This window comes from Gouania willdenowi, chromosome 16, assembly GCF_900634775.1.
Source record: "Gouania willdenowi chromosome 16, fGouWil2.1, whole genome shotgun sequence".
NCBI lineage: Eukaryota > Metazoa > Chordata > Actinopteri > Blenniiformes > Gobiesocidae > Gouania > Gouania willdenowi.
This window is the reverse complement of record NC_041059.1, coordinates 36,470,740-36,488,957: the sequence shown is the minus strand read 5'-3', so window position 1 is coordinate 36,488,957 and position 18,218 is coordinate 36,470,740. Positions and strand designations below refer to the sequence as shown.

The 18,218-nt window shown below is 39.4% G+C and overlaps 1 protein-coding gene across 3 annotated transcripts in view; it reads left to right on the top strand.

Annotated features, from left to right (window-relative positions):
- Positions 1–18,218, top strand: part of grik2 (glutamate receptor, ionotropic, kainate 2) — a 376,713-nt gene that overhangs the window by 140,428 nt on the left and 218,067 nt on the right. For all 3 annotated transcript variants that reach the window (XM_028469698.1, XM_028469697.1, XM_028469699.1), the window contains exon 5: positions 15,341–15,522. In XM_028469698.1, coding sequence (XP_028325499.1) covers positions 15,341–15,522 — 182 coding nt within the window. The remainder of the gene's footprint in view (positions 1–15,340; positions 15,523–18,218) is intronic.

Here is an 18,218-nt window from a genome sequence, read left to right as displayed (position 1 = left end):
TGGTTGAGTGTGCGCTGCTGTGAGCTGCTGGAAACTTCAGCATCAACTCTCGTAGCACCATTTTCTGTCTTGTAAACTCTTTTCCTCTCCCTCTGAGCGCTGCCCAACATGGGTGATCTCTCCTCTAAGGGTGCTCTGCTGCCACCTTTTGTCACCAGTTGGTCACTACATCATGGTACAAGCTCAATATTCACGGCAGAGCTTTGTCTCCTAGCAACCCCAGCCGAAAAAAACACAATTGACGTCTAAAGATGTCAGCTGGCAGTCAATAAGTTAATACATACATAAAAATAGAATGTTAAAAAAAAAAAAAAAAAAAAAAATGGTATTCAAGTAAAATAGTATATATATTCAAACCAACAATAAGACAACAAATTATGAGAATTGCACAAAGTAGCTATATTACTGTTTTTGTAGACATCTCAGTGATTCCCATAGGGTCAGAGTTTATTTGTGGGGGTTGGTTACCAATACTGTTAAGATTTCTGGACCTGTTTGCCAACATATTTGTACTGAGTGGTCTTTATGATAACTAGGGATGCACCAAAATGAAAATTGTTCCAACAATGCACAATATAACAAGACAAAATACTAAATATCTTTAACTTGACCCATTCATTCACGTATACATTAAATAATGATGCACAGGCCTACAACTAACTGGGCCACTGAAAGAGTCAAACTAAATCAGTCATGATGAAGTCCAGAGAATCTCTGTGAAACGTGCGCTGATAGACTAAAGCTGATGTGTAGTCAGGATTTTTTAAAGCTGTGACAAACATAAATGGCACTTTAGTATAACTTTCATTGTTTTCGGTCTGTGTCAACCTACAGCCGTTTGGCGGACTCGTTGACCCGTTTCCTGACACGCGCGCTGAGCCCGGTGTCGCAACATCCTGTTTGGGATGATTTGACCAAGTGCCTTAAGAAGCGCGTCTTCTTCTTAATAGCTAAGTCGTTGCATTCTGCCACCAAATGTACAGGAGTTGTAATGACATGCTACATTCATAGAGGGAGGACGAACAGTGGCAAAATCTATTTGTGGCAGCCCGCCATAAGTAAATTATGGGATCACATGAAAAACTCCCCCCCTACCTACAGAGAACTTGTCATCCAATCAGCACTGCTTTCCACCTTCAAAGCTAAATTCTCATTGATAGACCAAACTCAAGTGTGTGTGTGTGTGTGTGTCCAGGGACAAAGCTTCCAGGCATCCCTGGTAAGGAATTGATTGTGGCTGATCCCATCACCTTTTTTAATTAGTTGGCACATTTGTCGTTGGCAGCTGGCCGGCAGGTTAATGGTGGTACGCTTGATTTTGTGTCGTGACGATGGGAAAAGGAGATCACTGTTTGACCTGGACTCAGAGAGTGACACCCTGTCCACACATAGCAGGGTATGTTGCAAAACTGAGATGGTTTTCTCTGATTTGCCCTTTCATCCACACGCAACCGGCGGTTTTTTTTTTTTGTGACAAACGAAGGTTTATAAAAACTCTGACCAAAGTGTGGATTTGAGTGTGGACACTGATTATTGGAGTTGTAGGTTTCTAAACGTCACGAGGACTGTGCTGGTCCTGGCGCATTCACTCCCCGAGCACTGCGGGCCCCAGGGACGTGCCGAGCAGCACGGCCTGAAACCCATCCTGTGGCAGTCCCCGAACCATACCGGCCCCAGGTGTACCGAGCGGCTGCACGCCGTCTGCGCCGTCTACCCTCCTTGGTATCCCACTGTATGGACAGGGCGGCCTCACACCAGACAGGTCTCCTACATGGACCGGGTCTCAAACATTGTTAGGCAGGTGTGCAAAGCTAAAACGGGGGACTGGGACCCCAGTGCATTAAGCTGCCAACAACAGAGAGTGACGTCCATTCACTTGTGGATAGCACATTTATGCGGTTTTGTGTGGATGGATTCATTTTTGAAACGGAGTATGTGTGAATTTAAGTTTATAAAAAGACCTAGCTACGTGTGACAAGGCTCAGTGTGTCAGTGTTTACACAAGTTGGGGTTCTCCCTTACATGTGGCTCGGTCCGATCCCGAAGGATCTACACTGCCGACCGGAGTTGAAAAACCGGCCCGGTTCTTTAGTGCTTAGAGGAGGACTTACACTTAAAATAGAAGTGTAAAGGAATAGAGTTGACACTATTTATTACAAACACGTTTTACAGTGATTAAGAGAATATTCAGCGCTGGCTCGTGAGTTGTTCCAGAAGCAGAAGAAAGCGAATTCCTGGCTTCTCTTGGCTTTGTCTTCTTCGCCCCTCCTTGTTCGCAGGGCCCCCCGCCCCCTGACTTAACCTGTATCAGTGGCCAATGTAACTGTGCAAAGGTGTGAAGAGACGCAAGTGTTTCAGACCCATATGCTAAGTGTTAATATTTAGTGTTTTTTAGTGCACAAATAATATCTCTCACACACAAGACCTGATAATAACTTGATAGCATGAGAGAGTAAGTTGGAGAACATTCTTTTTCTTTCTTTAATATTTCCACCCATGCTTTATCTTCTTGTTAGGGCTGGGCAATATGGACCAAAACTCTTATCTCAATATTTTTTTCTCAAAATGGCGATTTACAATATAAATCACAATATTTTTAACTCCAAAGTCTTAAATTTGGTTGGTGATGCAAAATGCCACAGAGGCTTTTTAGGATAGAGTATTGGTTACCCGGTTTGTATTTATCCTTGGGGTCAATTTGACTCCATTCATGTTAATCATTTAAAAAATAATAGTTGAATTCATATTTTTTTTTTGCTTCATATTTCATGACTTTTCCTAATTTTTAAAATTTTATTTCAATCTGCTGAACATATAATGTGCTTATTAGTGTTCTTCTGGGGTCAATTTGACCTCAAGCTGAGAGGACTTTATACTGAATAACCCCAAATATGTTAGAAAAAAGTAGAAAAAGTCAATAAACATGTTTATGAGAGGAAGGGGGGGGGGTCACCAGCAACAATCACTATGGTTCATTCTGTGAGTCATGAATGTGCACCCCAAATTAGAAAAGATTTAAATGAAAGATTTTCCAGATACATTAACTCTAAAACTGAAAGTTTGACCTGATGGTGGCGCTGCAGGAAAGTTCATATCATCACCACAACCAATAGGGTTCATACTCATGTGGTCATTTATGTTGTCAGTAAATTTGAGAAGATTTGGAAGGAAAATATTCAATATTTTGTCCTGATGGTGGCGCTAGAGAACAGGTCAAAGTTTCATTATCAAGGACTTATTTAAATGTTCAACAAATAAACAAAGTGCCTGACACAAAAACTTGATCTACAATTTTCAGAAAATAATTTTCTGGAGGCAAATATCCCTGGGGTCACATTGACCCAGAGCATCTCAGGAGGGTCAAGACTAAATAACCTTTAAAATAAAAAAGATATTGATAAAGAGGATTTTGTCATTTTGATTTTATTTATTTGATCATGTAAATGACAACTTAACAACTGTTTAAAATAAAATAAAATTAATTAACATCAAGAATAAACAACAAAAGAGTATCTTGCAAATTCAAACTCTTACACATCTCAGTTTACATGAACGAAAAGGAGTAGGAGGAAGTATGCACTGATCTAATCCCACTCCTTTACCTTTACATATCTAATCCTACCCATTTTCTACATTGCAAAAATAGAAAACTCCATTTACCTTGAATCTCGATATATTGCCCAGCCCTAAGTCTCATACTTTCACCTCCAGTTTTCCGCTCATGTGCAACTCTCAAACATATTTGTTTGGAGAATTGGGTTCTTAAAGGCAAGGGAAAGCATCTCCTTCTTTCTGCCGTTCTTTCCACAAGCAGAAACAACAAGCAATCACTGAGCATAATGGGACATTTCCAACAGCTCAACTTTATAATAACAAAGCTGAGACGGTAGCAGAGTGTGATACAGGCCTGTGAGCCAGCCCTAACATCCATATACAACTACTTGGAACACTGCAGCTGCCGCTGCTCTATGAGCGCTAGCTGCAAAGTTTGATGAGGCCATCAGGGAGAACACAGCGCTGCTCAATAAAAGCTGTGGTTACCACCAGCCTCTGTCTGCTGTTCATGGAGCGTTTGTAACCAAACACAAGCTCGTACAACAGCTGCAGCTGCTGCTTTCAATAATTCTCACAAACAAATATAAGCCTATAAAGGTAACGCTGGTGCTTTAAGCAGTGAATGTTTCAAGCTATTGTTGCCACGGAAACACAACAGACACATAGAGGAGCTGTGTCCTTGGTTCTTCAGTGGATGACTTGGCCTGTTCTCTCACTACTACACACACTCAATGAGTACAGTATATACTCTCTACTATATACTATAAGTATGATTAGGATGATGAACCTTCCCACTGAAGTGTACTTCTAAGTTTCCTAAGATGCATTTGGAACCTACGACGACAAAAACCTGAATCACACTGAGGCTAAATAACTCTGTTGATTCTCCACCTTTAAAAGTTGAAAGTGACCAAGTAGAAAATCAACATGTGCTCATTTGATCCATAAAACTCAGGAATACACATTTCAGGTCGCCATTTTGGAGATTTTCGGAGACCCTCCATTGTGCTACTGAGCAAACTTCCTGTTAACTTCAAAACAAGAGCCCTATTTACAAAAGCATTAAAAAAACAAATGGAAGACAAGAAGAGATGCTTTTGTTTTGAAAAGGGGATGTTTGATTTTTAGCTTGAGGACGGTCCCAGGACCATTCTACATTCCGCTCGCAATGCATTATGGGGTGGTTGAGTATGACTAGTGTGCACACTGTATACTACAAAAATGTCCCGATAACATTCTGGGCATTTCTCGCATACTCAATCGTTTCATACTCTCTAATGTGAACGCACTACATACTTATTTAGACACAGATTTAGTATGAGTAGTACGTTAGTGTGTGGAAATCTATTGAGAAGACGAACCAACCTGTTTCACTGAAAGCTTATACTGGCATTTTTTAAAAAAAAAAAACAATTTATATATTTGTACAGTCACTGTGTTTTATGGCACTTGAAACATTATATATTATCTACATCAGGGGTCTCAACTGGTCTCACCCTAGGACCCACATTTTTCTAACGGCCATTAAATCGCGACCCAGGTTTTCAAAAACACACATTCTCTTCTTTAAATCATAAGTCTACATCATTTCCTGTGCAACATGCACTTCACAGCATGACTATCATAAAAAAATTTCTTTCAAAATAAAAGACATCTCCAACATGAGAGACTTTAGGTGTTATTTATTTTTGACCAGCTGTTCGCAACCGACCCAGAACAGGTCCGCGACCCACTCTTGGGTCCCGACCCACTAGTTGAGAATCCCTGATCTACATTGTATTAAGGATTTTATTATTTTTATAAATTTGGAAAAACTGTAATGGAAACCTTTGACCACTGGGAGGGGTAATGCTCCCCCTGCCCTCCCCAAACTCTGCGTATGAACAGCAGGTTTAAAATGTAATTACTGACTGGTTTGGAGGTCAAAAACTGAACTGCTACAAATCCCCCATGGGATATAATTTTCCACATACCTTACATGTGTGTGGGCAACCAATCTCAATCAGATAGTTGGGTATTATTGTCACTGAATAGGTCGTAGTTGTAAACGCAATGCTGAATAAAGACATCTCTGGTCCTTTTTCAATGCACCATGTTCTAACATTCTTGCTTGTGAAAGGTGTTCATACATTTCGGACATTTTCAGAGACTCGTCATTGTGTTAAAGGCAAAACTTCCTGTTAACTTCAAAACAAGAGCCCTAATTATAAAAGCGTTAAAAAACTAATGAAGACAAGAAGAGATGCTTTTATTTTGAAGAGGGGATGTTTGATTTTTAGCTTGAAGACTGTCCCAGGACCATTTTACATTCCGCTTGCAATGCATTATGGGGCGGTTGGGTATGACTAGTGTGCACACTGCGTATACTTCGGGTATTTCTCACATACTCAATCTTTTCATAGTATCTAATGTGAACGCACTACGAACTTATTTAGACGTCAGACTTAGTAGGAGTAGTACGTTAGTGCGACATTTACAAAGTATAGCAGCTCTGTCACTGGCGCCTTCAGTTAATAACCTTAGCTCATCAATTGATGGAAATCTGTTGAGAGCAGAATAAATATGCTGCTTTCAGTCATTATTTTCCAAACTGCTGGTTTTGCCTGCAGGCCTGAGACAGAAGGATGAATAAAAATGAAATAAAAACCCATCAAATCCATCTGGCTATGGCTATACAATCTTTTTTTTAAATCAACTACTTGATTATTTCTATTTTGTTCAGTTTGAATGTTGACACAATCATGTATTGATTTGACAGTTTATTTGTAAATCTTTTTTTATACCTACTTTTATAATTTTGTCTGTGTGTGGTTAAAAATAGACACGTTTTGTCAAAGCAATGACTGCTTTGACAAAAAGTGTCTATTTTTAACCACACACGTTCTTCTTCTTTTTACCTGTCTTTTGTCAATCTAAGTTCCTTGTTCAATTATGTTATCTCTTTAAAAAAATGTCTTTCAAAAGCTTCCCACACGAATACAAAGGTGAGGAAGAACCCTAACTTACACATAGAGTTGTAGCAGAATCAGTCTGATTCTGCTACATTGGATCATAAATTCTACTGTCGTTGACTCTGTTTCTCACTGTAGGTTTTAATGCACCCTGATGTTTCTTGTGATCTTGTTGATTTGATTTGGAATAGTCTAATGCTGGGGTCACCAACCTACTTCATAGGTACTGTGGAGTCCGAAGGGCTCGCAGTTTGAAAAGCTCTTCTTAAATACTACATTTTCAACGGTTCTCTTTAATTACATAGTAACAATAAAGGAAAACTACCACTAACTAAAATTAGAATATGTTGAGGTTTCAACCTGAAACACTTTATTTCTACTAATTTATATATTTGTTTCATTTTCATACATTTATAGAAAATCCACCTTGTGTTTTTAAAATATACTTTATATATATATATATATATTAGAGGTGGGACTCCATTAAAAATATGTATCTGATTAATTAGAGACTTAGTAATTAATTGATCTCAAATAATCTAAATAAATAGCCGAACAATAATTAACACAAGAAGAAACATTTTCCAATTTAAATGGATTTTGGTTTATGACTGAATCAATGAAAACAATAAATGAGCTTAACCAACAAAACATTGTTAATTATTTTCATCACTGAGAGATAAGATAATGTGCAACATGAACATTGTGATTGCAATGTTCACAAAGCACAAACTTACATTTAAGTAAGCTGAATTCATGGATTTTTTTGTAAACTTTCTGGAAGAAATGTGTTTTTGTGTATTAAAATAATAAACAGGACTTTGTACAGATCATTCCAGGGAAGTGGAAACTGAACTATGTAAAACAGATGGCATGAAATAAACAGAGCAACTGGTGAATTTAGTGTGAAATAGTCTTTCTACGTAGCAGTTGATCAGTTTGGTCAGACGATGCTATCTGTAACAGTGCATCTAGCCCCGCCCACACGAGTGGTCGACTGTCCACTACTGCTCATTTGTCCCTCGTGGACTTATTACAGTGTGGAATGGAGACACTGTCTGTTACCACTAGGACCATTGTCCCTGCTAGCTGCTACATTTTAGCATTGAGGTGCTAGCTGCTACATGTTAAGCATTGAAGAGGTAGGAGAGGCTAGAAGAGCTCCGGTCGATCAGCAAAATCGTTCTTGCACAATTCGAACACAACTGGGCTTTTGTTTTCCATCCTGTGCTTTTAAAACTAAAATGAACGCCCACGAAACACAGCAACAACTTCTCCTCTGGGTCTACCGCCTCTTGTGTTGTAGTTTGTGCATCAGTATTATGGGTATACCGGGAACTTGTGAAATTAAAAAGGTTCTGCACTGTTTGGAGTGCAAAAGAAACAACTAACTGCGTTATTTTTCTGTAGTTAATTAATCGCAATTAGCGCGTAAAAGTCTCCCAGCCATAGTTCCAACACGTTTATCTGAGTATAAATAAGGGGGGGGGGCTCAGAGACTCATCACACATAATTTCCATGATGCAGATCAGCAGTCTAAGGAGACCCTTTAAAGCTACATGGTCAATGAATGGACTTCTTCTTCACTGTTGGTGCTTAACCACTAAAGGAAGTGCCTAAGGGGTCGTTTTTCTCTCTAAAGGAAACTTTAACATAGGCGGACCCATTGGTTGTATAATAAATGCTTAGAGGGGCTGAAATATTCATGCATCCTGCAGTAGTCGCTGTGAATTACACAACATCAATACTGATTAGCACCGACACCCCTGGTTCTAAACAGACCCCTACGCTACCCTACCCCACCCTGGAAGACTTCCTTTCCACAGCGTCTCACATGTGGTGAAGGTTTAAAGCAGGATTCAGCCGTGCAGAATGGAAGAGAGGCGATCCGAGGAGCCGGGCCATCCTTAGACGTGTGTTTATGATGAGCTAGTGCTGCAATGTGATGTGTCAGGCAGCTTTTATCGATGTCAGCTAACTAACCGTAAAACACAGACTTTTGCTCCATCAGCGGAAGCCGTTCCTCTCCTCAGACAGCTCACACAACATCAAGTGCTTACATGGGATTAAACGCACGCACACACCACACAGATACACTGGCATCGACATATAGTGCACACAGCTAAGTAAAAGGTGTTCCTTTAAAACGAGCTAAAGTCACAAAGGAGTAAACAGAGCTCCATCTGTCTATGGATGTGCCCATCTGTTTGGTACAGTAGATCACACAGAGGTGGATGGAAGGGCAGCCTGTGCCAGTGTTACTCACATAGCTGTGCTGTTAAATCTACAAATGTGCCTTCTGAACTGAATATTGATGATGTCATTTTGGTCCATGTGTGACGGAGCTGTGCTGTGATATCTGAACGTTCTACTGTGGTGTAAAGAGTACTATCTCCTACTCAAGTGCAATTACTGTTGATTGAAATTGTACTCAAGTACAAGTAAAAAGTAGCTCAATTAAATAGTACTCATTGTAAAATTTACTTTCGTGTTTATTGTTGGTAATAAATCTTGCCACGGTTCCCTTACACACAGTAAACATCTCATGTATAAACTTAAAAAGGAAGTGACAAAATCTTGCTAAATTGGAACTTATCCTTTTTTTTTTCCACAAAGGCGTCTGTATAAAATAAAAGGTTTGTCAAAATGTACAAATCATTTAAAAACAAAATACCACACCAATGAATTAAATTCAAAATTTAAAAAAAAAGAATAGCTGCATTTATGAGCTCTAAAACTGAGAAAATAACCTCCATTCAATGCTGTTTTAGCACAGTGCATTACGTTTAATCTGATTGGTCGGCTATGATGTGATGTATTTGATTGTTGTCTGGTTATTTCATTTTTTTTACTCAGTAACGGTTGGGTGTAGAAATGTAACTGATTACTTTACTTCTTTTAAAACGTACTTAAGTACAAGTAAAATTACTTCTGATTCATAAATATACTCAAAAAAGTAGTACCCATAAAACCAAAAGTACCCATAAAACCAACTCAATTACAGTAATATGAGTACTCTGGTGAACAGGAGCGGCCTCCACAGTCCGATTTAGTCTGCATTGTGTGTGTGTGTGTGTGTGTGTGTGTATAGCCACAGTTAAATAAAAGCCCGTCAGTGTCTCACAGGTCAACACTCTGGGGGTATCATCATCTGTGTGCCACAGAGTGTCTGATTTCATTAAAAACCAGCCACTGGCTGCTGAAGCTCCAGCTTTCCCACACTCGTCTGGAAGTAGGAAGTAAACAAATAATGCCACAGGCCAAACAGCTGGGCTGAGTGGTCTGTAGGCGCTGCGCAGAGACAGGCCTGCTGTGCCTGTTTGGATCCAAACACCTCAAGCTTTAGATTTCAGTCTGTTTCAAACAATAGATCCACTGAGGGTGTATTTTCATTTCACTAGTATAATTTATACTGAACATTGTTCAGTATAAATTATTTTCATTTGCGTTTTAAAACACACAGAATAGTGTTTTTTTTTTTTTTTTATCTTGTCTGCACATGCTGTCAAAGGTCAACACTATACGTAGTGCAAACGTTTTATTATTCAAACCCTCCAGGAAAACGCAATGTTGTGATCACAACTAACAATGCAAATTCAGCCAATCCCTGCGGGTTCTGCGCGTCTCTGCAATTATGCCAAATCTCCACAAATTTCCCCAATTTTAACCAATCTCAGACTCAAGATTCCGGTCGATTCTGCGGCACGACTTGACTTTGTGTATAAGCCACATCAACTTCCGAAGCATTGAGGCGCTAGCTGAGGCTAGAAGAAATCTTTCTTGCACAATTTGCAAACAACTGGGCTTTTGTTTTCCATCCAGTGGAATGAGGAGTCCCCCAGTGCAACCGGAATCACCATTTAGTCTGGTTACAGACTGAGTCACAACAGCCAAACTGACTCTTTCGGGAAAAATAGCGGCAAACGTGTCTCACGAGCGCCAGTGTTTAATGATCTCCTTCTGCTCTAGGAGGATTTTTTTTTTTTTAATAACCTGATGAAACCTCTACTATTTAAAACATCTTTAATAAAGCTTCATTACAGGAGTCTCATTGCTGAACGCATGAGACTCTTCTGCAGCAAAAGTGTTTGTAGTGTAATGAGAATCTCAAAGGAAAAGAACCATTTTTTTTATTGTAGGATTTTTTGTTTAGTTTTTGCTTCAAAACTTAAACAAACAAGATTCTCCGTAACATTCTCTGCACTGGACACCTTTAAAATGTGATGCAAATAATCCGTATCTTGTTAAAAATTATTGTGAATCTTTTCTGTACTGCTATGAAATAATTGAAAGGCAATCAGGTTTTTCTTGGCAAATTCACCAGTTTAGGCAAAGTTATAGAAAATATTGAAGCCTCAAAATGACAATTTAGGCCCCAACAATCACAGAATTTGTCCGCAAAATCCTGAAGGGACAGATTATTGCAATTAAATTAATGAATTTATTTTATTACATCATTCTGACCATCACCATTCCCCCTGAGGAAGGGTAAGAAAGACTTTATTAAAGGGAGAATATAAAAAGAGAGGGAAGTGTTACACTTAGGTGAGGGGGAAGGGAAGAGGGAAGAGGAAGTCAGGGTAGGAAATGCAAGGGGTGGGGAGGAGTCGACTGTTTTAAGTTGTGAGTGCAATGTGGTGGTACAGTTGTGAATATTGTGCTTATTGTGTTGTGTAATCAGTTCAGTCAGTCTGGTGACAAGTGTGGAGAAATTGAAGGTAGTGACTCAGCACCCAGCTTAAGTATAATGGTGGTGGTGATGAACAGAGGGAATGAGTCAGTGCTTATATCTAGTACTGGTTTTTAGGATCAACATAGCTAACGTTAAGCCCAGTACGAGCTTATCCCACAGTCCAAGGCCAGTGCATCCATGACCAATGTGTGAGCAAGTGCTCAAGCTTTTAAATTTCATTTTAATTAATAGTTAATACATTGTGTAGCAGTTTCAAAATGGATAATTTACCAAATATTTTCTAATATAAAATAATAGGTGAATTATATAATTAGACAGCATATGTTGGTCCTTTTCAGGCCATAATACAGAATCAGAATAATTGCTATTATTAGTAACAGAATAATAATACTAGTTCATGTGTTTAAATAGGCTAAAATAGTCCTGGTCCTCCACAGCGGTGTATTTGAATTACAGTTCAGAAACAGAAACATTTTTGCACATTTTGGACTCAGCCCAGAGGATGATTGGCTGTGCTCTGGTCTCCTTAATGGAGCTGTACTGGTCCCAGTGCCTCAGCAGAGCCTGAAGCATCCTGAAGGACTTTTCCCATTCCACACCTCGCCTGTTCCAGCTGCTCCCATCAGGGAGCGGTACGAGACGATAGAATCCAGAGCAAACACTCACAAACAGTACATAATGTATCCTAAGGCCGTTGCTATTCTAAACCAACACTGAGTCAAATAAACAAAACCTGTACAACATATTCTTGCAGGTGGTGCATGTGATCCTGTTCAGAAACAATCTTTGGTATACTGGGTGAAATGGTGAGAGTAGTTATTTGTTTTGCTTTGGCAGGATTTGCTGTTTTTTTAAAAGCTTGTGGGGGCGTGGCTTTGGATGGAGCCCTGACAGGAGGGGGAGGAGCTAGAATAATGCTACCTTTCCAACATTGCGGACTGCACCTTTACATGAACAACATTTCTTCTTTTATATTGTCATTAAGGATGTAACGATTCACTCAACTCCCGATATGATTTGATTCACAATACTGGGTTCACGATACGATTCTCTCACGATTTATTTTACAAAATGGGACTGTATATAAATGACTGAAAAATATTCCTTTAATTTTTTTGAGAAAATACTGTACTATTTTGCTTTTTTTTGCATTGTCAAAAGAATCCCTTGATAAACTATTCAAAACAATGCAATTTAACTAAAAATAAATCTTGAATGAAATAAATAAAGGAATAATACAAATGAAGAAGAAGCCTAATAATTTACATTCTGGTTCTATAATAAACAATGTAAAACTGCATAATAGTTATTTTTCTTTTTAAAGGTGCAACTGAAAATGTATTTTCTGCCTTAACAACTGGACTTTGAAAAAAAAAGAGAGAGCTGCCCATGATACACACATGGCAACACGATGAGTCGTTTATGCATTTTATAACATAATTTATTCATGTATCCATTCACCTCAGCAAATATTTGTGCTTCTTTCTCGCGCTAATTGAACACATCACCTGAGGGTTCATTCACCTCGCAGCGTCCAACCAGAGTCCAACCAGAGTCCAACCAGAGTCCATATTAAAAAGAGTGAAATTAAGCCTGATCCCAGGTTTGGGCGACTAGCTCTGAGTAGTAGCAACTCTGTGGTTCTGGGCAGAATCTGGAATTACGTCTCCGTTGATCCAAGTGATGGTCATGTTAGATAAGTAACGTTCTTCTCTTACTTGTGTTCTGCAGAAGTGTCTCTGCGCATGTGCTTATTTTGGTTCATGGCAAAACTACACCTCCATCTATTAACCTGGCATGTATACTACCCTAAGTGACGCCATCAATGAGGAAGTCTAATGCTCTGTGTGAACCAGCCTGCTGCAGCGGTGATGTTTTTGACTCTGTGCTTCTATAAAGAACACATTCTGGTCTAATCAGAGGGTTCATCAAGCTATGTGTGTATGTACAGACATATAGTGTGTGTGTATCCACGTCTGTCACCCACTAATAGGGAACGTGAGCTGGGATTAGAACATCATGTGACATGTTTGTTTTACCCTACTAATGATGTTTTGTTGCAGTAGTAATCCTGCTATTACAATTGTGCGAACATGCATGTACTTCTCGCTGCTGTGTGTGTCTATGTGTGTGTGTGTGAGGCCACGGTGTTCTGAGGCTCATGGTGGGTGTCTGTACTGGGAGCTGATGTACAACAGGAATGCATGGGCTGGTAGTTACCAGTTCCCAGGGGGACTAGTGATGTGGGGGACCGGAAGTGTGTGTGGTGTTAATGGTGGTTCCGAGAGATAGAATAAAAGGAGTGGACTAAGAAACAGAAACGCTGCCTGTCTCTTATTTATAAATGCGTGAGCACAGCATAGCACAGGTGTCGAGCAGATACTGTATATGAGTCTGTGGGGCTGTGTTAATGCTTGTGGACTGTGTATTGTGCGTAGTAGTGGAGCAGGCAGCCTGAGTGGGCGTGTCTTACTGCATGCGTCAGGAGTAGCGTCCATAATCAAGACATTTTTTGAATTTCAAGGTCAGCAGAAAGCAGGGGTTTAGTTGCTCTTTAAGTACAAATAAAATGAATGATTAACTCATTCACTGCCAGCCCTTTTCAGAGCAGCCAACTCCATATTGACAGGCATTTTAGATGAATATTTTGTAATATGACAATCTGAATTCTAAAAGATTAAAGTCTTTACTTTCATTAGAATGAAGAATTTTGTTTCTAGTTAATTTTGTTCTTCTGTAATCCGCAGTTGAATAGAGGCAAGTTTTACACAAATCGTGTGTGACAAAAAGCTGAGAAAAACGGCTTTTTCTGAAAAAACCTATTAGTGACTTTGAAGCAATTATTTCTTTTTGCTTTAGTGACACCTCAACATTGGTTTCCTTCTATAAAACTACAAAAACAACACTGAGACCAGGTTTTTGATGGCAACATTATTAGCATTTTGCTATCTGGGTCAGAGTTGAATGGTTTTCTTACTGTATTTTGGCATTCCTCCAAGTCTCTCCCCACATTATCTCCTCATCCCGGACATGCCGAGTGTCAGCGCTAGCCCCGTTTTTTGATCGTTTTCTCTCACCATCGCCACACTCTCAATAGTCCACTTAGTTCCACACATGCTCTGGTTGAGTGTGAGCTGCTGGGAACTTCACCATCAACGCTAGTAGCGCCACTTTCTGTCCTGTAAACTCCTTTCCTCTCCCTCTGAGCTCTGCTCATCACAGGTGATCTCTCATCCAAAGGTGCTCTGCTGCCACCTACATGGCACCAGTTGGTCACTACATCATAATACAAGTTAGATATTCACAAGACAAAGTCAATGAGTTAATAAAAAGTTCAAGTACCATTAAAAGCAACTCAATAACAGTAACGTGAGTACTTGTAATCCATTACTTTCACCTCTGATGATGATAAAGATGCAGATTTTTAAAACAGAGTACTGGGTTTTGTATATATCACAAGCAATGGGTGAAACATCTACAATTATATTACAAAGAAACCACATGTTGATGGACAGTCAGTTCTGCTCTTATTAATGCTGTCATTCTTCCACAAAGACTGATTATACTGAGTGTTAATGCACTCTGTGCAGAAGATTAAGATGTCCACGCTGCAGTTGAGGACCATGTCCAGGTTGATTTTACACACATCATCTCGAGCACAAAGGGTTGAGCCTGAAGAGGATCAGGAGTGGATCGATGTCGTCATTGTTGATTCACTCCATGATGAATGATCGCCCGTGATATGCAGTATTGATACGAGTCTGTGTTGTGTTGTATTTATCACACTAATTGTGTGAACAGTGTGGGCCAAAGCTGCACAGGGACAATGCAGAGGATCGCTGAAGCAATACAGGCAATAAATACTGTTATAAAATGATCTGAGAGGAAAGAGCTGAAGACAAATGGATTTCCACAAATAGAAAATTGTCCTGCTTCCTTTACCTGCCTCTAATTATAGCCAACACAGCCACACGTATTGGGAATACTGGGAATAGATACATTTCTTCCGAAGTTCCTTTTAGAAAATGGATTGGCCCCACGGGAGACATACTGGTATCATTTACAGGATGGGCTAATTTTTCATAAAGCAAGTGACTGTCAAAATAAGAATGAATCATTAAAATGTTTGTTTGGTTTGCAGGTCTGATACGCCTACAGGAGCTGATAAAGGCGCCATCGCGGTATAACATCCGTCTAAAGATCCGCCAGCTGCCGGCAGACACCAAGGATGCCAAACCGCTGCTAAAGGAGATGAAAAGAGGAAAAGAGTTTCACATCATCTTCGACTGTGGTCACGAAATGGCTGCTGGGATCCTGAAGCAGGTGTGTTCATAACACACACACTGTCACATAGGGATGATATCTTTCATATTTGAACTGATACATGGTACTTGTGAATTGGTACTCAATGTTACCAGCATTCTTTTGCTTTTGTTTATTGGCATATATGTTTTTACACTTAATACAAATTTGTTCTCTGCATTTAACCCATCCCTGAGGAGTGGTGGGTCCCTAACCCAGGAGTGGTGGTCCCTAACCCCCAAATGCTCCCTGGGCGCCACAGTGTGACTTTCTTAACATCCCACAGTGTTGGCCCAGGTGAGGCTCAAACCAGCTGCACTCCAATTACAAGCCCGCTGTCCTTAACCGCTAGACCACCACTCCTGTACTTTTGTGTGGTGATAAATGGTAAATAATAAAACATTTTATTTCCTTAATAATGCACAACTTAAAAGAGCGTGTGTGAGCAGATCGATTATAGAACCTGTAGCAGTTTGAGTGTTGTGTTAAACCGCAGTTCCGAGCCCTGCTCAATGACTGCTGTGAAGCGAGGGAGTCAACCCTGATGGCCCCAGAGCGAAGTTAGACTCCTCTGTGTCTTCCAACCACAGTCTGAAGATGGGACAGGAAAGGTTAACAGTCTGCACTTCTAAGCTGTTGGGACATGCTTTCTCTCTCGCTCCATTTTCATGTGTGTTGTTTATCAATGAACTTGCGCCGCTTACGTCATCGGCTTGAGATTACGGTGGCCAACCGGGTTATAATGAGCTATTAAACGTGAGACGGTTTTATTTAGTAACGCAGCCTGCCTGTTTCTTCAATTATAATCCCTTACTTTACTTGTTAATTAGGAAAAGTAATCAGATTACAGTAACGCGTTACTTCTATTGTGTTACTGCACATCACTGGTCAGCAGTTTGTTTATTTCAGATCATCTCACAGTTCATATCCACAGAAGCACCAAACACAGCTGCTCACTTCATCACAGACCCACAATAACGACCATATTTAGCGGCTCTAGACAGTCCCACATGTGTAGCTCACTCTGTTCTTTAGAAGAACTTCAACGTCTTCCACACACGTAGGATGTCTGATGATGCTGCTAATAAATGTACGGTCGGGCCAGTGGGTGACCCGCTTTTGGGCTTGGGAAGGATCTTCGTCTACTTATTATTAGAGGTTGTAAATGAACAGATTGTTACTACTAGCAGCCCCTCAAATTGAGGTCAAAAGCTGAAATGTTATGTTTCATTTCTGGTATACGTGACCATGCCGTTCTCATTCATTCATGAAATCTTGTGGCCCAGCGCGAGTGACACATGATGCCTCTGCGATCGACTGGTAGATTGCGACCTACGCGTTGGGCACCCATGTTTCCACTGTGCATTATTTTCTACTTTTGCCTGTTGTCATTTTCTTTAATGGAATTTGCTGGTGCACCAAATTCTTTTTAAATTCTCTTCCAAAAACGCATTTTGAAATTAACAATGAAAAAAGTCTAGAAATCTAGAACACAGGTGAAAAATAATACCCATAATTTCTAAAAAGGAATTGTTTGTTATTTTCCCATTTTGGGAAGCTGTGAGGTTTTTGCAATCGGGATTAAAAAAAAGTGGTTTTATAAAACAAAAGAGGCTTTCATGCCAGAAAAAAAGGGAAATTGGGGCTCGTATGTATTTTTAGAAACTGAGCAGACTTTTTAATAAGGTTATAATTTGTCATTTAGCTTCAAAGAGAATTTTAGCAGCGAACAGTTGAGCTGATCGGCCTCCAGCCTACCCTGGGATTCATGCCACACTAAAGTGCTTCCTCTTATTTCCCAAATTACTTATCAAACGCACGGAGAATTAAAACGATCAAGCCCTTCTCTGACTTGAAGCCATCGACATCCTGTGCGCTGATTAAAGATGTCATTACTACACCTTTGCTTAACATAAGAAATTAACCCCTATTGGTTGAGTTCTGAAGCTTTACAAGCTTAGAAAATGACCAAGTTGATATTATTCACTTTAGCTCTTTAACTTTTGAGCAGATAAAATCAACTAAACGTCTCTTTTCTTTATTGTTATATTTTGATAAGCGCATTGAGATGACTTTGTTGTAAGTTGCGCTATACAAATAAAGTTGAATTGAATTGAATTCATTTGGCAAACTACAACAAAAATTCCTCTAAAGAACACATTTGTATATTAGACACAGAAATTGCAAAGTAACACCTAACTTTTTTTCTCCATTGGCCAAACTTTATATATATATATATATATATATATATATATATAGTGGGGTGTGATACTGTGCTGCCAATACCGTTCCGATACCAATACCAATACTTTTTAATAATCATCAATTTGGAAAATCTGAATTATTTTCTTTACCTTTTAGTATTTTTTAAATGTTTCCTTTGGATTAATAATTAGTTAAAATGCAGGACAGAATTTAGACAATGTTTATTGGTAAACTCGACCTTTTTTAAGACTTCATTCATAATAACTTTTGGATCAGAAACAATAGAACAGTAATAACTCATTTTTTTGTTTGCTGTTGTCAGCTTCGCATTTCTTTCTTAAATAAGCATGTTGCACAACAATATCAGGAGAGGGGATGTATACATTATTCTTATTATTATTAGTATTATTATTACATTAGCTGATAATCAACTATCTATCACTTAATTGAAAACAATGATAAGATGGGAAACCTGAACAACTTAGTGGATCTGTTGCCATGGTAATGGGCAT